General features: G+C 34.8%; 4 protein-coding genes and 1 non-coding gene across 6 annotated transcripts in view; 4 read left to right on the top strand and 1 right to left on the bottom strand.

The window, feature by feature from the left end:
• Window positions 1-5,845, top strand: part of LOC100181236 (ubiquitin-associated and SH3 domain-containing protein B-like) — a 6,816-nt gene extending 971 nt beyond the window's left edge. The window contains exons 5-17 of the mRNA XM_026836246.1: window positions 24-160; window positions 370-542; window positions 1,014-1,120; window positions 1,327-1,440; window positions 1,675-1,798; window positions 2,004-2,153; window positions 2,295-2,433; window positions 2,868-2,977; window positions 3,632-3,737; window positions 3,941-4,012; window positions 4,184-4,354; window positions 4,694-4,800; window positions 5,096-5,845. Of these exons, the coding sequence (XP_026692047.1) occupies window positions 24-160; window positions 370-542; window positions 1,014-1,120; window positions 1,327-1,440; window positions 1,675-1,798; window positions 2,004-2,153; window positions 2,295-2,433; window positions 2,868-2,977; window positions 3,632-3,737; window positions 3,941-4,012; window positions 4,184-4,354; window positions 4,694-4,800; window positions 5,096-5,227 (1,642 nt within the window). The 3' untranslated portion in view covers window positions 5,228-5,845. The remainder of the gene's footprint in view (window positions 1-23; window positions 161-369; window positions 543-1,013; window positions 1,121-1,326; window positions 1,441-1,674; window positions 1,799-2,003; window positions 2,154-2,294; window positions 2,434-2,867; window positions 2,978-3,631; window positions 3,738-3,940; window positions 4,013-4,183; window positions 4,355-4,693; window positions 4,801-5,095) is intronic.
• Window positions 5,846-6,406: 561 nt separating this feature from the next.
• On the bottom strand, window positions 6,407-8,850 carry LOC100178827 (prenylated Rab acceptor protein 1-like). Its single transcript, XM_002126526.5, has 5 exons — window positions 8,695-8,850; window positions 8,176-8,382; window positions 7,950-8,047; window positions 7,568-7,669; window positions 6,407-7,294 (listed from the first exon to the last, which is right to left on the bottom strand). Exons 1-5 carry the CDS (start codon window positions 8,745-8,747, stop codon window positions 7,197-7,199), a joined length of 558 nt encoding a protein of 185 aa, XP_002126562.1. The 5' UTR covers window positions 8,748-8,850; the 3' UTR covers window positions 6,407-7,196.
• Window positions 8,851-8,969: 119 nt separating this feature from the next.
• LOC104266170 lies at window positions 8,970-11,344 on the top strand. 2 transcript variants are annotated; one of them, XM_026836245.1, is made up of 4 exons: window positions 8,970-9,691; window positions 9,791-10,371; window positions 10,690-10,848; window positions 10,971-11,344. In XM_026836245.1, exons 2-4 carry the CDS (start codon window positions 10,311-10,313, stop codon window positions 11,150-11,152), a joined length of 402 nt encoding a protein of 133 aa, XP_026692046.1. In that variant the 5' UTR covers window positions 8,970-9,691; window positions 9,791-10,310; the 3' UTR covers window positions 11,153-11,344. The 2 variants fall into 2 exon arrangements, with proteins under 2 accessions (XP_026692046.1, XP_026692045.1); XM_026836244.1 differs by lacking the exons at window positions 10,690-10,848; window positions 10,971-11,344 and having other exon boundaries at window positions 9,791-9,917; window positions 10,195-10,577.
• Window positions 11,345-12,550: 1,206 nt separating this feature from the next.
• On the top strand, window positions 12,551-16,449 carry LOC100183539 (phosphoserine aminotransferase-like). The gene is made up of 10 exons (XM_002125647.4): window positions 12,551-12,936; window positions 13,084-13,144; window positions 13,240-13,309; window positions 13,420-13,570; window positions 13,894-13,948; window positions 14,081-14,253; window positions 14,565-14,734; window positions 15,033-15,161; window positions 15,401-15,538; window positions 15,964-16,449. The coding sequence occupies exons 1-10, from the start codon at window positions 12,745-12,747 to the stop codon at window positions 16,064-16,066; spliced, it is 1,242 nt and encodes a 413-aa protein (XP_002125683.1). The 5' UTR covers window positions 12,551-12,744; the 3' UTR covers window positions 16,067-16,449.
• Window positions 16,450-17,055: 606 nt separating this feature from the next.
• On the top strand, window positions 17,056-17,127 carry trnat-agu. Its single transcript has one exon. It is a non-coding gene; the product is annotated as a tRNA-Thr (tRNA).
• Window positions 17,128-21,353: the final 4,226 nt, after the last annotated feature.

Here is a 21,353-nt window from a genome sequence, read left to right as displayed (position 1 = left end):
AATGCTTGCCAGAGAATATGCAGCAAGGGCTGCCCAGCAAAATTCGCAGTGGAATATTTTTCAACCCAAAACTATGTTGGGCTTTTTCTTGAAGAAAATGCAGCCCAGTTTCTTCGCAACCTTTCAGAACAGTTCGCTGAAGAAGCAAAAACTTTAGCAGGTAGTAACTACCTAATCGTTTTTGACTGATTTTAAAATGTATATATAAACAAATCTGTTCAACCAAACAAACAGTATTTTATTATTGTAACTTTCTAACTTATTTATCCTTTTGTGGCAGGGCAGCGTCAGTTGTAAAAACAGAAGTGTTCTTAAAGTATAATAAAAAACAGTTCTTTATTATACACTAAAATGTATATTGTATTTTAGGAACCAAAGTTGAACCACATAGCAACAAGCAGCTTCATATTACACTGGCATATAAATTCCCAACAAACCAATTTACAAAACTTGAAGAGTTGGCAAAGAAACTTGATTTAAATAAACCATCAGCTTGGGAGGTTCGGTTATATTCAAAGGACCCGAAATTTGGAGACTGTGAGGTAATAAAGGTGGCTGTACACAGTATCTGGAATTCCTCCGTTTTGTCCGGATTTCGCTGCTGAATGCGGAACTCGGTAATGGGTTTGCATACGACTTCACAGGCGAATTTGTAGTCGGATACTGTGTACAGCCACCTTAGGAAAACAGACATGACAAATTGACAATTGCTGTATTTCACAACATAATGGGGCATTAGGTGCCTAACTATTTTCCACAAGTTTGGCCTATTTAGAAAATAAAGTGGGGAATAGATTCTGATGTTAAAGAATAAGAATTAGCTTACTATCATTGTTCATTTTTAGTAAGCAGATGTCTTTAAGACTTGCCGTAACCACTTTCTCTTATACATTGATAGCGGATATGGCTGATAGCATAAACCGTATGGGATCATTTTTTTGTTCAAAAAAATATTTGCATATGTTTTATTTTTTCAAATGCTTTTAGTTTCATTTCGTTTTACACTCACACAGACACTACGAGTGTTGTATCCATATTCACCAACTTCCGAAACACATCTTCAGCTCATCAATGGTGATTGCATCTTTGTAGGTCCTGAAGATGTTTCTGACGCTTCCAAGTTAGTGACTCTTGTTAAAGTTTTTAGTTGTAAGTAATGTAGACTGCAATTGAGACATGTTATTTTCTGTGGAGGAAATTCCTACCATATGGGATGCCAAGGAACCTAGCCAGAGTTAGCCCATTTGCACAAATACTTGTTTATCAATTTCTCTGTTCAAGTCATTAATTAACAAGTGGTTAAATTAGTCATTATGTTTTTCCTAGGTCTAGCTTTGAGGGTTGGTTCTATGGCACATCATGGATGACTGGGTGTAGTGGTTTCTTCCCAGCCACCCACACAGAGAAATCAACAGACACAGATACATGGACAATACACAAGTGGGTTCTGTCCTTTATTTCAAAGCCTAATGTTTTTTTCCATTTTGTGTTGGTCATTTAAAAAAAAAAAGTTGACAAAGAGAATGCGGGTCTAAACAAATTGAACTGTTGTAAAAATACAATTTTAATTAGCTCAATGTTTGAGCTAAAAACCTAGAAAATAGGGTCCAAAAACAATTGAACAAATCTGCTTGCTTGACATTCTATGGTTTATCAATGTCCTGTGGTTTCCAGGAACTGTGTGCTGACAAGTAAAGCAACCGCTTCGGATGAAGGACGAAAGTTGCAACGAAAATATTCGCGAGGGGCTGACGAATTCCACACATCTGGTTATAGTTCACAAACCTTACTACAGAACGTAAAAACTTATATAATATGAAAACTATTATATACTGCTTAACTGCTGACATTGTTTCAAATAGTAGTAATTATAACTTTTAATCATACGAATAGCATTCTTGAATAGATATGCCCCCAAAACAGCCTTTAACCTATTATAAACATCATCACCACATGTTTGTTTAATGACAATATAAAACTCATTTCTTCCTTATCATAACAAGGATATAGCTGAAGTGCCAGAAATAGATGAACCAACACACCAGCAAATAGAAAGTAGAGACCGAAGTAGACACGTACCAGTACCAAGCAACTCTGGGGTTGTCACAACTGACCCACCACCTAGACCACCCAAAGATGATGTTTACGCCCAGGTAAACGTTCGGAAATAAATTTGCCTAAACGTGTCATAGAGTGTAGTTTGGTTTAGTTAAATGGCCAGAGCGATAATGCCTTTAAATTTTACATAATTATACACAGGAAATTTTTAAAAAGATGAAAATATTTTTGTTTAGGTTCAAAAACCTAAAGGTATCTCCCCTGTACTGCCAACAATGAACCAAAGATCACGAAGAATTTATATTTTCCGTCACGCTGAGCGAGTGGATGTCACGTTTGGGAAACAGTGGATTAAAATGTCATTTGATGAACAAGGTAGTGTAGAAAGGTATTTTGTGCACAACTCTTGACAAAGGGTAGTTTTCGTAAGGAATACCTGAGATTTATTTTGTCTGGTTGGTAAAGTTGATTGACAAAATATGCTTGTCACATTTTATTTTCATTTTTTGCATTTTTTTTATAATTGAAAACCTCATAATTGATTATCTGTTTGTGCATTGTGTAAACTTAAAGAAATTTTGTTTCATGTATGAAAGTTTATCCGAAACAGAAGTTGTTGTAATAGCTAGTGGTAGCTATTTATTTTTACAACGCTCAACACAATGGTATATTGTACAGGAGTGCTGCCCACATAATCGCCCATGCAGTTTCATGTTTAAAGAGTGATTAATAGTCAAAGCACATGTCAGTTAATCTATAACAACAATGTTTAAATGATGATAATATTTACAATATTTAAACACCCTTAGGCCACTATCACCGGAAAAACCTTAACATGCCGCAAAAGATTCCAAAACGAGTTGGTGGGCCAGAAGATTTTAACCACGATAGCCCTATTACTGAAATGGGTTTGTACCAGGTATGTGGAATGCCAGTCCCAGCTTTAGTTTATCTGGTTTTTATTATCTATGTTACTTGATAAAAATACTAATGTTGAAATTTCCTTGGTAGAACATGTTATATAGGTATCTAAAAGCAAGTCATGTTATATACCCTTTTTGCATATTAAAATGTTTATGCGAATAGCGATGCGTATAAAGTCGTCATTTGGTAATTTGTTAACCGCGTTGTTTAACTTGTTTTGCATGGTCATCAATTTATGCGCGTATAAACACTGAGTTAGCCTATTTTAGCAAAATGTTGCTAATTTAAGTTTATAATATAATTTCTGATACTTTACGATGCTATTACCAACTTAAAACTGTAAAAATTTTACCCAAAAAAGGTTAGGTTCTTAAAAGTAAACTGTCCTTTCACCATACTTCTGTTTACACGCATAATGCGAGTAACAACCAACCCCTACAGCAGATGACACGCTTATGACATTATGTGTGCTAGCTTTGTTCTTGCCAGTACTTAGGTGTATAATTATTACCATGCAAAAAGGGTAATAGGTGACTTGGAATTTAGACCAGAGCTGGCACATTACTTTAACACCTGGTTTCCTGTTATGAATGCTTTACAACCTTAAATATATTTACAGATAGTATATGTCTATTGTTTAACATTACAGGCATTTTTGACTGGTCAAGGTCTTAGAGGGGTTGGGGTGAATTTTAGCCACGTTTTTTCAAGTCCTTCGCTAAGATGTCTACAGACTGCGAATGCTATTTTGAAGGGTAAGACAATGTGTTTAATTCCATAGACATTATTCTATGCTAAAACACATATTATAATTTAATAGGTAAATGTAATATTTAAAATATACTTGGTGAATCAACTGGGTATAAGCCAAGGTATTGAATATAGAAAAAAATTTGTTTAGGAAAAAAACGCATGAAAAAGCTAGTCATTTTATCATATTCATATAATTAATATCCAGGTATGGGCGATGACAAGAAATTGAACGTAAACGTTGATCTTGCGTTATATGAGTGGATGAAGTGGAGTCCAGGTTAATACTTATATCATAGGCTATAATTTTGTTAAATATGTGATTTTGTGACAAATATGGGATATTGTGATCTGAAAATTAATGAAATGAAATTCGTCATCAAAATCAAGTTTAAATCTGCATATTTATAAAGATACTGTCTCATGGTAAATGTTCACCATTTAACACTAGGTGGATTGCCCAAGTTTATGGATGCTTCAAGTATGAACAACTTTGGAATAAAGGTCGACAAGAATTATCGAAGTTGGGTTTCTGAAGATGACATGCCGCATAATGAAAGATGCAGCGATTATTTCAAGCGGTGTCATAAGTTTATATCAAGAGTTGCAAAGGAAACAAAAGGTTTGTGTTTAAGTCTTATGTTTGGAATGCATTACATCTATTGTTGTATAATATACATTATGGAGAATATTTCAAAATTCACAGCTTTTTAAACATGAGGTAATGGGTAAACTCTAAATCCGGGGTCCACCGGCATGCTTCCTGCCTCCCTGTAGAACCTTACCAATTTAGCATAAAAAAGTTTTGTAAACATAGTTTTTGATGTAGTCACTATACTTGCACCATTTTCAACAATATTAGGTTTTTATGTAACACAACTGTTTTTGCTAAGAAATTTATTTACAAATTATTTAACAACTTTAATATATCCAACAAAATTATGAAACTTACAACCAACAGGAGATATATTGATCACCGGGCATGCAGGATCCCTAGATGGTCTCTCCCGTCAAATACAAGGGTTAAGCCCACGACCAATGCCAGAGTTTGTGGGAATTGTAACTAAGGTAAGCTTTTCTGTTCATACAGTTATTTAAGGTCTATTTCTACTATAAATGAATGAATAAATGTGACTTTGTTCATTCCCGCCTGGCCGGAGAACGACAGTCATTATAACACAGATGTTGATACACCTCATGCCAGCTTACGATTTACCAAGTAGCCTACTATACATAGAATTTCGTAATATACATGTATGTGTTGATATGTTTGTATATATATATATATATATTATATAAATAATGCGAACGTCACATATTTTGTTGATATTTATTGGTGCTTTAATATGGTTTCTATGTTCAGATTCCTTACTGTGGATCACTAGTGCTTGAAGATTGTCCAGAGTTGGGTATCTGGCAAATTGTTGACCCTCCGTACCCCCCTTTAACCCACGCCCCTAACCCTAGGTTTGATTGGAAGATATTACAAGGATAGATTATCTCTGTGGGTTATACACTGTGCACGATACAACATAGTTCTCTCATGTGTAATGTCAGGTAGGATTTACACACAGCAGAGAAAAAGTAAAGAAAAATGATTTAGGCTGGAATATTACGTTCTTTCTTATTTCTGCCTAATACTACCTGTTACTGCTGCAATTACTGTTAACATTCAAAAGTGCTCTCTGTCTTAAGTTCCAAGTTTGGTTCTCTTGCTGCCTTTTTCTCTTTATTTTTGACTATCCAGGGCAGAGATAGATAAGTTACTGTAGTCCAGAATCACAGATTACTTAATGTGTGTGCTTGTTTTTTTTCATCTGCATTCTATCCTCAAAACTTTTTTCGTAACTTAGCATAGCTCTTCTTTCTTGTGTACATGGTCACTTTCGATTTTCGCTCTATTATCGTGTGCAATTTTTTTGCCGAAATTTTTGGACCTTAAACCGGGAAGTGTTTCCAGTTTAAACTTGCTTGCCTCACATAGTTGATTAGCAATGAGATTAATCAGTCAGAGGTAACACTGTTAACAGTATAACACTTGAAAATTATAACTTAAAAGCCCAATAATTGTTCAGTGGGTTCCTTTTTTTGTAAATTAGCTTTTGTATTTGCACTTGATAACCAAGATACTTATCTCGCCAATCATTGTCTTTGTATTTTCAAATAAACTTTATATGGAAGAAGATGTTTTAGTGCCTCTACACCTCTTAGTTGGAAAAATGCTTTAGTCTGGAACAATAAGGTTAAACTACAATTAAGTTCAACACCGTAAAGACTTTATGTACCTCAGATTCAAAATCAATAGTAAAAATGTAAGAATCTTTATGTATCATTAATTGGTGGCAAGCAAAACTAGCCCTTAAACCTATAATCTCCGTTTAGTAACGCAATGTATTAACCAAGCAATCCTTGGCAATACAGAAAGTGCTGGGCTATTTGTTTTGGTTGGGTTGCCTACTACTTTGGTGCACAATGCCTTGGCTGTTGGTTTAAAGTAAATTGTTTTTATTATGTTTAGGAAATGTTGGGTAAATAGTTTCGAGAAAGAGTTGCCAAAGCTTTATTTTTTATTAATACCTAATATTTTCTTAAAAAAAGGTTGAGAAACACAACATTATTCATGACCTACCTGGTTATAGCAGTACCTAATTATTTAATTTACTACAACTTAATATATTTTAAATTTGAATAGCAAGAACATGGTTTTATTTAACTTAATACATGAATAGCATTTACCAGTCCTACGCATTGATAATGTAGTAGCAAGTATAGGCTATGTTTCAAGTGCATTTATACATAATACCAAGGTAATAAAAACAGGGTCACTTCAAGCATGCTATATAAACTAATCCTTTAAAATATTGACTTTGAATCTAAAGCTTCAACAACTAAATATTGTAAGATCCACACTCAAGGCACAATTTAAGCACAATATATAAAGTTTCCGTAACATACGGGGAGCCTAGATGACATGGCACCTAAACTTAAAACAGAGGTGACATCACATGTACCACAGTTTCCCACAATAAAAAAGATTTTACCCCGCTTGTATGTATCTATACGAACAAGCAGACCCAAAGTATATATAATATTCACCACATTATTTAATTAGGTTTTCTTTGCTTGCAACTATGGGTTAACTGCATTTTTACAATGACGCCCCAGAATCACTAAAAGTTTAAAAAAGTGACTTTATGTTTTAACTACAAACTTTTAAGAACTGTTTCAATACTATTGGGGTAATGTAATACAGAAAAGCAGTACGTAAGGTTTTAGGATTCTTATATATTAATATACAAAGAAAAGATTATTAGCTATGCACTTTATCCAATCCCAGACTTTTCTTCTTTTTTTGCATTCTTTCATTGTCTGGTGAAAGAATTAATGTGGGAGAAAAAGGCTAAAATAGTTTTTTTTGGGTTAAGTAAAGCTGTGTAAGCTAATGGAAGCATCTGTGGAAAGATTTAAACAGTTTCCATGAAAGGGGTTTCATCCTCTGTCGTTCCTTCCTCGGGAGAAATGTGAAATGAAGCGTGAAGAGCAACGAGGAGAAAAGAAACGCCTGGGTGATGTTGCAAAAATAATGGAATAGGGTTGAAAATTGTTTACAACAGAAGCTCAGAAACAGTTAATTAACCAAAATGTTTTGTTTCGGGAAAAGGTTAAGAAAACTACCTAACTGTTTTATTTTAGCTTGTCAAATGATTTGATAATCGTAAAACAGATGTACCGAAAAATAAAAATCTTTTAGAAACCAATTCACACATCTGAAATTTTGCAGGATACCTTGTATATATACCTTATTTGTGCAATTAAAAAAACTTTCTCCTCTCACCTAAAACCCAAAAAACAGCAGCACCAGCTCCAGCAACAAAGAAAAGTGGGAACGTTAACGCACCGGCAACAGCATATTGTTGCATATGTGTTATTTCATGACCTGGGATAAACATGAATATTATGAATATGAATATAATAAATTAAAGTGTACTTGTCCTAAAAAACAGATATATATATTGTTATATCCCATTATAGTATCCTACAGTCCCTACAAATGGAAAAACAGACTAAATTCGTAAGCTAGCCTTAGGTTTATAAAACCCTGTGTCATAAAGACTGTGGTTCCGTCTACGCTAGGATAAAGTTAGTTATGTTCATTCCTACATACATTTAACAATAATGTATACAAAATTGATGACTGATTGAAAATAAAATATTACCTAATATTTTGATGTTTGATTTCTCATTTTTCACGTGTATAACGTAACAAGCGCCAAGAAATATAAGCAGAGCAATCAACAATAACGGTGATGTGATTCTGTGACAAAAACATTTGTTATTTTTAATTTATTGCTCACAAACATGCCCAGATTTTGAAGTTGCATTTTTTTATCTGGCCGATAAAATGTGTTAAAGCTAACAATACAAGCTAGAAGTATAACTTACATGCAGTAAATGATTAGGCCTGAAAATACAAACAAGTAATTCGTTTGATAATGCTCCATGTTCTTAACTGATCGTTTTGTCCACTGGGAGATGCTAGAGGGCTTGCGAAACTTATTTGTATTAATGAAATCTGACCATGGTCGAACACTGTTTCTTCTTTGAGTTATCCATTCACGCGCTGCTGGGCTATTCATCTTTTTTAAAGATCTGCAAAGTGACAAAGTTAAATTTAGTGTATAAATACATATGTTAAAATATTAAAAGTTGCAATTAGCCAATTACTAATTTAAACTACACAAATTACTGGTAACTAAAACAGATTCTAAAATAACAATGCCATAGCTTAAAATTAACATCTAATGAATATAAATACATAATTAACTATTCAACGAGAGCAGATGCCTCAAAGCTCAAACTTTCTAAACTTTAAGAAGCTAAAACTTTATGTTGAAGCCAATACTACAGTTACGAATTACCCTTTAACATTAGTTCACTCTATATTACATTATCATTACTTACCCAGTAATTCCTTCAGTACTGATTTCAGTTACTGGAATTTCAGAATCAGTCATAATATGTTATAAATACTTATATAATCTATTTCTGCGTATTACAATTTACGGTAAATATGGTTACAAACACAACAAACTGCGGCATGAAAAAAACAACCATTCGTACAGACTTACTGACTTTCTAAAACGTAAGCACATAACATGTTGCACTACTGTCTGCTTGCTTACGTGTTCCGTAATAAGGTTTCTATAGATTGGGGCATTTCGCTATATATGTGCTCAAATATGTCGTTGCGAAATGCTCTATTCGTTTAGTGTGGTCGACAGTGTGTCCACTCTAAATTGTAGCATAAGCATATTTTTTACGTCCATAGACTTGCACAAAATAAACTGTACACACGATTTTTTTCACCCGTAAACGCAAGAAACACACAATGCCAATTGTTCGATTCTGTTATCTCATAGCCGTTTAATGCAGAGAAATTCCAAGCGTTGAAGTAGTAATTCAGTATTAGGGTTCATTTTACATCAAAGCTGTTGTGAATTGATAAAGGTATATGCATTGAGTTTAATTATTTATTAATTATACAGTATATAGCGCTGTCGTAATCGGAAGCGCAATGTTCACCGGTTAAAAGCATTCAGCTTCGTTGGGCAGCGATTAGTTTCTAGCCTATTCACTATTCAGGTAAATATATAGTATATACAACATCTAAACTATCTGAACAGTTATGGCGAGAAACGTAGAAATTTGGTACGATTTGTTTGGATTTTTCTGCTTCGTGCTCTCTGTTGTTCTGCTGACTGCTGGATTGTGCGTTCTCCCATGGCTGACTGCATGCTTTCCACTGATCACCCTTATATACGATAGCATTGGTGATATTGCTATAATGCATTTGTACGGGTTAACGCGGGGATCGAAGTTCGCCAACACCTTGAAAAGGATGTTGGAAAAAGTTAACACTTCAGAACAGTTTCAAGAGCAGCAACGTGTTAAGAATGAGGTAGGATCATGTTTTTAATGAATGGAACAGATTCGGCAGTGTACTATTAATCCGATTGTAAACCCGATATAAAGCGGCGTATCTAATATACATTCCCAGGACTTCGACGAATTCAGAAGGATAGTAGAAAAGCAAATGTGCATTTCTCAAACACTAACGCAGTACTGCATACATGGAGACTCAGTGTTTGGCGTGGGGGATTATCGGCTATGTATTGATACAAAAGGTATAAAATCAACCGATTTTCGATTATATACTGTATGTGTATGGCGTAGGCTATGCTACGTTTTTCTATTCGGTGTGTTGTGAACTTGTTACATACGTTTTAATAACGTCTGTTTAGTCTCTTCTGGTTGTGCTTGTTATTTCGTGTTAGAAAGAGAAAACACAAATGACACTAAAAAATGACGTGATAACTTTTATTTTTTGTCTTTTCACGTTTTTTTAATCCTGTTTTTTTTTTCACTTATATTTCCTTGCTAACTACTCAACGTACCTTTCAGTTTTATCGCCGTTTGAAATTCTGACAGCGGCTATACTCAAAGTAAGTATCTGCGCATGCGCGATATCCGCGATTCTGTTAATATTGGGAATAATAAAACAAAGAACCCGCTTTCGAATGGCGTCACGAGTTAACGAATGTTTTGGATTCGTGGCAGCAGCGACAGCTTTTATAACAGGTAATGTATATAGTACTGTTGGGTAAAATCGGACACCGTCCCATTTTTTTCTGATCGTTATATACAATTAACAAGGGTCTTTTATAGAGTCACGGGGCTACGTTCATATAAATCTGTAAATGTTCTTTACTCACTACAAAATGGGCCAAAATAAGAGAATGAAAAGTGAAAACACGTCCCACCTTTGCCCACCCTAGTAAAAACTTTAAAAAATATATATAATTGCAGAAATGAATAAATAAGTGAATGTGACTTATATTTAAGAAAGTTAAGAAACGTTCCAAAAAATGAAAAACAAGCTTAGATCTTTTAATACAGGCTGTGTGCTGATGATTACGGTATCCCCGTTGGTGGAAGACTCGGCAAAATACAGTGCTGATACGACACTATATTTCAATGAAGTTCTAAGTAAACTAATTCCCGATTATGAGCCCAATTTTAAAGTGAATTGGAAAATACACGCCAGAGATGTATCAGGTAATATATTAACACTTGCTGTGGTTGAATAAATGCAACTTATTTACGGTCTCTTGTTGCGGGCTTATCCCCCAATAGGCCGTAAAATCAAAGATCTTGTGCTAAAATTTTACCCATTTCAGAGCTGCAAGGATTAACACGAAGAATCGTTGAGACAATTCAAAAGGTCGCGTGTGGTAGTGCTTTTTATTGCGTAACAGTGTCAACTATTATACTTTTCGTCGCATTTTGTTGTCTAGCTTTAAAATCTCGGGATAACAACCCAAACGAACTTGTCACGAGGCCGGAAATAAAAGAGTGTTGACATAGAAATAGGTATTATTACGTCATTGCCGAACCTCGTTTTGTCGCGTACTGTGTAGTTCTTTTTAGTCTTCAAGTTTAAAGGTACAGAACTATGAGAAGAAAATGTGTAGTCGGATGTGGAAAGATGGGACACATTTTCAACCTATTTTCTCGTCCCAGTTTGTAATAAATAAAGAACATTCAAAGAATTCTAAAACCGTGTTCACACGACTCCCATAGATCGCTGTTAATTATGTAAAAAACGATCAGGGTATTTGAATATTAGGTACTGAAGGTGTCCCGTCTTTTCCTACCCTAATATAAAACGCTCGATGGTGATACAGAGTCAATACTAAAATGCACTTTGGACTTCCTTTGCTAAGATGCAGCAGAAATAGACAACACTAAATGAAAAAATGTATAGAGCCTGATGTTTAATACCGAAGTAAAGTTTAAAATTGCCATTCCCTTTTTATCTGCACCTCATACGTTGTAAACTTAAACGACAGGTGGTTAAAATAGCAATGACGTCAAACCGGTGTTACATAACTCGATTTATTGACTCGCTACACTTTGACCAAGCGCTCTGCACGCTGTTTAAAAAAGTGACTTTGCATTTTTGACATATCAGCTGATTTTTGCATTTTTGACATATCAGCTACAAAGAACAAACGGTAAGTTGTAGGGACAATTTTGTTTTTGGCTGGTAATTTTAAGGTGATTACCAGCAATGACATGTTATAGGTTTACTTTAAATCATTCGAAATGCAAGCGTGCATACCGCATTTTGACCAGTTTACCTGTACATTTGACCTTTAACAGTTTAATTTGAATCCAATATGTAACAGATTTCAATCAAGCTAAATTACCTTAAAGTTGAATAACATATTTCTGTTGATTGACACTCTTAGGGCAAATATTACAACAGAATAGCTGACGCTGCAAACTTCCCGGTACCACTACCAGGGTACTGCTGTAAAATTTTCCATTCCAGCATATCTCTTCGTGGAGTCGATTGTGCAACCAGGAGTAACGAAAAGCCCGTGGAAAAATTTATGTACTAACACGGCCATGCGCTGATCAGGCGTTGGACGCGTGATCAGCTGAACACGCGACCGGCGAAACGATAGCACTACAAACAAAGCGACTGTAGGCACGTGCGGTTAGTTTTTAGTGTAAAACAGCAAAGAAACATGCATTTTTAGCATTTTTTATACGGAACAACTATTTTTAACTACAGATTTTCATTTGAATGTTTTTATAACAAAAATCCGACGTGTTTTGATATGTTTTTACCAAAAAACGTTCATATTCCTTAAAAAAAGAAAATATAAGATTTTTTTTCATTTAACGGTTGCAACATACTAAATAAAACATGTATTTCAAAGCTTGTGGTAAAAATAACGAGAAAGCGTATCGTTTTAAAGCAAAAACGGCGTATTGTTTTAGTATGACGTAACATAAAACGCCACGAAAAAAGAAGTTGTAGGTAGCTGTATAAATAGAGCTCGGACATTTAACTCGCCCTCCATTCGCACTGATACAAAACAGAGACGGTCGTCTATTATTCTCAAAGTTATACAGACAGAAGCTTATACATTATCTCATACAATGTCAACTATGAACGGAAACGGTTACACCAACGGGCATACTGCTGTACAGAATGGTCACAGTTATAGCAATATACAGGCAATGAAAAACGGAGTACATAAGACAGTGCAGAATGGTCAAACCGCCCCGACAAAGACAGAAAAATCAGACGTTATCAACTTTAACCCCGGCCCAGCAAAGATAGACGCATCGGTAAGTTAAATGTGCTTGTTTGTTTGTTTTTCTTATGATATTTATTTATATATGAAGAGGTAATGAGACATAGGAAATGGGCTAAGACATAACGTAAATATGAGGACTATGCTATAATACAAGTATATTAGTGAATTTGTTTATTAGGTGATGGCAAAAGCACAAACTGAACTCCTCAACTACAGAAATTTGGGCTTTGGCGTTCTTGGTAAGTCATTTGAAAAGTCATTATTAAATTGTATTATTATAAAATATAATATTATGACAAATATGCGAGTCATATATTATTTTTATGTTTCATAGAAATGAGTCACCGATCTGCGGAGTTTATTGATATTGTTGAACAAGCCAAAACCAATCTCAGAGAACTCATGTAAGTTGATCTCACTCTTTAATTAGGCCACATTCTAATTATAAGCATAACCTTACCTACTTAACCTGATGAGTTCTCACATAAATTAAAGTACCACTTCTAATTGACAGGAAAATACCAGACAACTACAAGATTCTATTTCTGCAAGGTGGCGCCACTGGGCAGTTCAGTGCTGTGCCTTTAAATCTACTTAACCTTTCAAGTGATGCCACAGCAGATTACATTGTCACAGGAACTTGGTCTGCTAAAGCAGCAAAAGAGGTTACTAGTGTCTTTAATTTAACATTTGTTCATATAGTGTCCTGAATTTACCATTTTTTGTACGATCTGACGTGACATTGTTAACATGCATGGTAAGCCTGTATTCAGATGTAAAACTGGGGTGCTAAAACATATGATGCCACCTCTGTTTCAAAAATTGGGCTGGTATGTCATTAGGACCTATGGGAGCTTTGTTATGTAAATAAGATGCGTGATTTCTCAGTTACTTTCATTAAAGTTGTAATTTATTGGTAAAATTTATTCTTTCTATATAATAGATATATATTTGAAATTTAAAACTTAAAAAAATGTTTTGTTATTAGGCTGAAAAGTTCGGCAACATCAACATTGTGCACCCAAAACTCAAAAAATACACAAGTAAGCCGCAAAAATATAATAAGCAAAACAAAAAATTGTATATATATATATATATATAATTGTATATAAAATTTGTATAAGGTTTATTATAAGCTAGTCTGACAAACACATTTATACTTCCTAACTTTTTAGGCATTCCAGCTGAAGAAACATGGCAGTTAAACCCAAATGCAGCTTATCTTTATTACTGTGATAATGAAACTGTAAACGGAGTTGAATTCCACTTTGCACCACAAGCAGGAAATGTTCCAATTATTGCCGATATGTCTTCAAATATTCTCTCAAAACCTGTGGATGTTTCAAAGGTTGGAAACTTAATATGCTTTTTTAAGTTTTTTAAACTGAATCAAACTGTGCACAGTTTTCAAAGTTTTAAATCTGCACACATTTTCTCTGAATTTTAATATGTTCATTATATTTGTGATAAATACAGCAGCAGTGACTCATTAACTCATAAGCCACACGTAATTTCAACTTATCTAGTAAGTGCATGGATACTACCACTGTTCAAAACCACAATCCAACAGTCATTGCCAAGAGAAATGCTCCACATACATGCACAAGCAAATACCTAACACTTATCTCATCCCAATTGAAAAATATTTTTATTTTTCAGTTTGGTGCAATTATTGCTGGAGCACAAAAGAACATCGGATGTGCCGGAGTGACTCTTGTTATCATCCGAGATGATCTTATTGGACATCAGTTGAAGGAATGTCCAGCCGTGCTCGACTACAAACTTCAAGCTGACATGAACTCACTTTATAATACACCACCTAGCTACAGGTTTATAAGATTTCTATTATGGTATATCATATAAAGGCCGTTTATTACACCAATTACAGTATTATACTCAACATCATACAGTTTATATTTTACTGGCAATTCTGCCTGTGCTACTAGATGGTAGAATTTTCTAAGTCTTCTTCTGCCAAAAAGTTACTGCCTGACAGAAGAAATGATGGTGTTTAGTAAAAACTATGTCAAATAAAACATCAAGCCTTAATTGCATATTATAATCTATTTGCACATTTATAATTATGTTTTCTTACCATTCAGAAACTAAAGTGACTTTATTTTTTAGCATTTATTTGACTGGATTGGTTTTGGAATGGATCAAAAACTCTGGTGGAGTGATGTCTATGGCAAAGAGAAGTGCAATCAAGTCACAGTTGATCTACTCTGTCATTAACAACTCAAATGGATTTTACCAGTAAGTGTTCTATTTTATATGGAGGAACTATGCCATGGAAACTTGGCTATAGTCCAGCTGGCCATTCTACCTTAAAAAAGTGAAAAACAAAAATTTCTAAGAGTAAGATAATTCAAAACCTGGTTTTTCTCTCTCTTTAAATTTCCTATTTTAAACTGAAACAACATTTGTCTTTTTTGCAACTGTCAGCATTTTTTAAATATCTATAAAGTAAAATATTTTATCTTTTCTCTCCACAGTTGCATGATTGATGACGACTGCAGGAGTCGAATCAATCTTCCATTCCGAGTTGGAGGACCTGGAGGTGACCAGGAGCTGGAGAGTCTCTTTCTCGAGAGAACGAAACAAGCGAACATGGTTGGATTAAAGGGACATCGGTAAGTTTTGCGAAAATAGTAAAGCTGCATGAATATAGGTGGATACAGTGGGTTTACCATTTTGAGAACAAGTACTTGTTATTTATTTTATATTTAAAAATTCATGTCCAGAGTTACTGTAACCAGTTAATCCAGGCCCTGGGCTGAGTGGTTAAGTGCTTTTATTGTATCCAACAGATTGGGTGCTTGATACTAGTCTGATATGCGTTGTGTCCTTGGTCAAAACACTTATAGCTTATTTTTAAAAGTAGTGGTCACTAACTGGACTGTAAGCTCCCTGGCTGTTGGTATAATGGGACGGAGTCCAATCGAGATGTAAATACGTAGAAGTGTAGAGCCTCACCATATAGAATAGAATATAACATTTACCAGAACAAGAGATCAAACAGGATCATTGTTTCATCACATTGCTTTATTGTTTTCAGGTCAGTAGGTGGTATTCGTGCTTCCTTGTACAATGCTGTCACGATTGAGGAAACTCAGAAGTTAGCAGATCTAATGCTTGCCTTTCAACAAGAACACGCTTAGTTTTATTCTTTTTCTTAGACCAATATGATTTTATTTAAGATTCTATTTTATTTATAGTTTCACAAGTTCGCCATGTGTTTTAAAACTATCCTGCTACTGTGCGCAGGAAATCTGTATTCCTTTTTATTCGTAAAAACACGAATTATTCACCTTTTTCCCTTCATGTGTTTAAAGGTGTCAAATTGTGCTTTATTTTAAATGGAACATTAACACAAAATGTTGGTTTTGGTTGTAAATGGTGGATATTTTTTGTTACAAACCTTGTAGGAGATGCGTGCCTTTACATACGTCATTGTACACATCAAATACATACGTAAGAGCTTCCTAAATTCGTGACTTTTGTTACGTAAATATTGCTTTCAATAAAATACGCAACAAAACTACGTCGGATCTGTGTACTTTTTGTTACTCACACATAGTTTGTATTTATCTTCGATACAGTAGCCAAGTCAGATTAATTAATACAAAAAGAAACAGAGAATTAGCGACATAACGACAGTAGTTATACACGCGCGACTTGTTAATACAAAATCAGTCGTGATTACCAACATAAGTCATGCCTAATAAACCTTGATAGTTTTAATATATATTATAAACTCCACTAACGAATGCATAATGTGACGACTAAATACATTAATTACGTATACGAGTAAAAATCTGACATAAAATGTACATATTTACCTATTATTTACATGCATTTCTAAAGCTGGTGTGATAACATTAAATGTAGGACAGTGATAGAAAGTAGGGGAATACGGGACACATTTTCATTATTTTTTTGTCTTATTTTGTAGTAAACAAAAAACATTTAAAGAATTATAAAACTGTACCTTTGCGACTCCCATAGACCGGTATTAATGGTTTAAATTTTAAAACAAGATCAGGATATTTGGACACTGCGCACAATGTGTTACGTCTTCCCCGGCCCTACTATGTAATATATAGGCCATTCACGACTAGAACGAAATGTGCTTCGGCGTTTGACCATCGGCGCCATGGCTTAGTGGTAAAGCGCCTGTCTAGTAAACAGGAGATCCTGGGTTCGATCCCCAGTGGTGCCTTTTTTTGCACGCTCGGTATTTAGAATATGCTAAAGTTAAATTTTAGCCCTTATAAGGTAGTTAAGAACATTTATAAATCTAGTTAACTTACAGCGCCGGTATAAGTGGTACGTTTATAACAGTGGTTTGTTCCGAGACGCAGCTTTTATGGCAAATCGCGGTTCTACACTTGCTATAAGCTGCACTGAATAGAACTAAATTAAAAAAGCCTATTATTTAAGAGTAGAACCTAAAAACGAGAGTATTTAATAATAGTTCAACAACAACTTTTACACCACAACAACGCGATACAAATGTCACTTATTGACTGAATAGGCTACAAGTTCCCAGTAAAACAACCTTTTGCTAACACAGAACAACGAGAACTGCTCGGCACCTAAAAGGAGGAAAAAAGCGCGCAGTGCGCGGCGCGTACCACGCAGCAATCAGCGGTAGTGAAGACGCAGAAACGTTGAACTAAGTGTAGAAAAGGGGCCACAATAGTGGACTACGAACATTGATAAGGAACCCAAAATAACAGGACAACAAAGAGTGAGAAGAAATACAATCAAAACCAAACTAAAAGACAGTACAACTTTTACGTGAATAACAAATACAATGCTGGTGTCAATCAAATGATAATGCTAAACCGACTTTACGTATAAGCATAAACCACATATACTCACGACTCTCAACATATACCATTGTTAATTGTTGTTTAAAACACGATCAGGTTATTTTGATATTATGTGCTAAAGGTGTCCTATATCTTACCTCACAGTACCATGTCATTGTTTTACCGAGACTTGAGCTGTTATAGCTTGAATCAAAACAACAGGTATTTCCTGATCGCTTACTTTGAAGAACAACAATCGGCACAATTACATCAAAACTTTGACGACGCAGATTTCTGAATAATTATAATCTTTGCCAGAAGCGCGGCTCAATTTTCAGGAAAGTAATGTCAAACTGATTAGAGAAATAGATGAAATTTAACATTCCACTCTAAGCGAGTTCTACATCGCAGTTTTGGATGTTTCGAGCTTCTATAACTTGAAAGGAAAATGACAGATATTTCCTGACCTCCTGCTAGGAAAGAACAAGACTCTTGACTTGTTTAAGGCAAATAAGACTCGATCGAAACTAAACGTAAAAATAGAATAGCTCTAAATACTCCACGTACAGTTTTAAAAAAACTTTCGGCCATAGTAAAAATGAAAATTTCATGTTATGTGCAGACGGCTCTCGCGTGAAAATTATTTAACCTGTCAGTTTAACCCCCTCTAGACACCGCTGCCTTAAGTTGGTAGCTGTTAAACGACCTGTGTCACTTAAATGTCAAGCAAGTATTTCATCTAATGGGTTTTGACTTTTAAGCCTATATTGGCGAAATTGTTTAGCCTATTAACTAAATTATAAATAATACATGTGTTAACTGGGAATAACCTGGGAACAACCAAGTATTGAGTAGGCCATGAAACAACTGATGCAAAGATTCACTAGTGATATAAGATCTCATCTTAACGTCACAGCCATCAAGTGATTTCTAAAAAGATGAACACAATGCCTCAGTTGCGTCAGTCAGTCAGTGCGACGTGGTTTCCACGAAGAAATTTTCGATTCTTATAACAACGAAAAACTATTTCTTAGTCACGGCCTGTCAAAGGCTGTATAAAAGTGCGTAAAAGCAGTCACTTTATCATCTTCTTCAAGTGAGCATAAAGATAAATCATCATGGATCGCAAAGTTCTTTTTCTCCTTGTCTTGGTTCTCGTCACCGTTCAGCTTGACATCGCATCTTGCAGATTTGAAATTAAAAGACGTCGTGTGAACGCCTGGCAGTGGAGATGGAATGAAAAGATGGTTCAGATGTTAAAAGAGTAAGTTTTGTTTGCCACATTCTAGGGTTAATGATGTCGTAATATCACTTAAGACATTTTGATAATAATCGGCAGATAAAGTTTATAAATATATGGCCACTTAAAGTGAGTATATGCTTCATTTTAGACTACGGCGGAATAAATAACATAAATGACACTAAAAGTTATATAGTTACACATTATTCCAACACGTTTTTTCAGACTACATAGCAGAACGTGAGTTCATATATACTCTCACATGTTGTAGTAGCTTTACCGTATATAAATTTACTCCACATGAGTAATTGTAACTGGTTAAGCATCTTTTTATAACCAATTAACCATACTGTATATCTAGTTCACGTGGAGCCACCGAAGAAGATGTTTTGCGATCTTATAATTTAATATAAAAAGCTAAGTTTTGTAATCTTCAGTTATATGGTGATAATTCTTCTTTTGGTATGAAATACGACAAGAAACTTAGTCAGATTTTTGTTTTAGAGTTGTATGACATATTTGTGTCTCGTTGGCGGTAAATAAAGAACATTGAACATTATTCTTGTGTTGTTTACAAATATCGTTGCTAAAGGTTTCAGCTTATTTAGCCAGAATGTATCGTAAAATGTCAAGCCCATTTGAAAATCAAATAGAAAACAAAGCCATTATTACCACAGAAGTTCATAACAAAGTTCCTAAACGGTCACCCGGCCATTTAATAACCACAACCGAATTGAAATGGCCGGAATTGAGGGTTTGAGCACGTTTAATCTGGTTTGAAGTTATATGCTTGAAAACTATAAATCGATTTTTAGTCATTAGTTAAATTAATGCGGCACTGTATTGTATATAAGAAGTTTCATTTAATATTGTGTATAGTACAGCTAGTGCATGGGGGTGAGGAACACTTATGGGGATTCGTAAGGATACGGTTTAATTCTTTAAATGTTCTTCGTTTACTACCAAATAAGACAAAAAATAAAAGAAAAGGTGTCCCATCTTACCCACCCTTTTATACTTAATATCTTATGATGAAGTCCCTTTGTATACATTATTACAGGTTACTCGCATGTATATTGTGTCATATAAAGAGAAAGATAAAATTGTACAAATTACCTTCACAAAGCTGTTGTCTTCTAATTTAGCATTTACATTAGGTCAGCACCTGCGGTACACGGCTACGAAATATACATATTTGAATGTGAGAGAACAAACATTTGCTTTCCCTTATGCATTGTGCATTATGTTTGCATACACGACATTAAATACGTTTGGGGTGGTGTAAGCTATAGTTCAAATGCTCACAGTTAAAATATATTATAGTTGTATGAATGTCGCATTAAACATTATACGGCGTCCAGGTTGAACATTAGTTTATATGAGAGCATTCGTTGATAAAAGACATGAGAATTTCTTTGTATTTGGTTTTACTAAGTTGCAAAATAACTTTTTTCAGCTTATGAAATTTTTGATTTATTGAGAAAAATTATAAATAAATTGGTCTCGTCTTTGTACTTTTTGTGTGAATAGTTACAAGTCGGTTTTCGATGACTAAAGAGATAAAACGGAAGCTAACTTGTGTTCTTACAGTTGTTATTACTGGGACCATTTCTGGGTATCAGTATCAGCATTTAAAATGGCTACCAGTTCAATCGATACGAAGAATAAGCGAAAAGTTATTATTGCATTCATTCCGTTTCTTGTTGCCATATCATTGACTTTTGGTGGATACGGGGTGTTGCTTTATCTACAAACGAGTATCAACATAGAAGATGGTGTAGGAGCTAGGGTTTAGCTCGAACGCGGCTGCAGTTTTAGCCGTATAAGGAATAAGCGACTGATGTCTATAACTTAATTAATGCTCTCCACTTGATGAATATATACAGATGTATTGACGATAACGCAAATCATAAACGATAGCCAGATTCCAACAACAACCAAAATAACAGCCACAGCAACCAGATAGAGCCAAAAAGATCCACAGAGACAGAGAGCCAGAGAGAGAGAGAGAGAGAGAGAGATTAAAAAACAGTTATGTTCAGTCGCTAACAAATAAAACATTGTTAATAGCTGAACACATAATAACTAAATCTTAAACAGTTACGCTAAATTGCGATGCTAACAGAACCATGCAAGAACCTATACTGAAACGCAGACTAGAGAGACGGCGTTCGCATAACGAAGACAGGAGAAAGGCAATAAATAAGCCAGTCAGACGGTGGCGCTAGACAGTCAGTAACATAGTAATTGTTGGAGTTAACATTCCGGCCCCAAAATAACGGAGTTTACAAACGTAGTTATTTTCAAAACTAACGACAACGATTACTACAAATGTCTACGGTGGATGGCATAATAGATCAAATCTGCTGGGTAAATAAGCAGCGCAAATAA

This window comes from Ciona intestinalis, chromosome 10, assembly GCF_000224145.3.
Source record: "Ciona intestinalis chromosome 10, KH, whole genome shotgun sequence".
NCBI lineage: Eukaryota > Metazoa > Chordata > Ascidiacea > Phlebobranchia > Cionidae > Ciona > Ciona intestinalis.
Note: the sequence above shows the minus strand (reverse complement) of the source record. Positions and strands in the feature narration are given on the sequence as shown.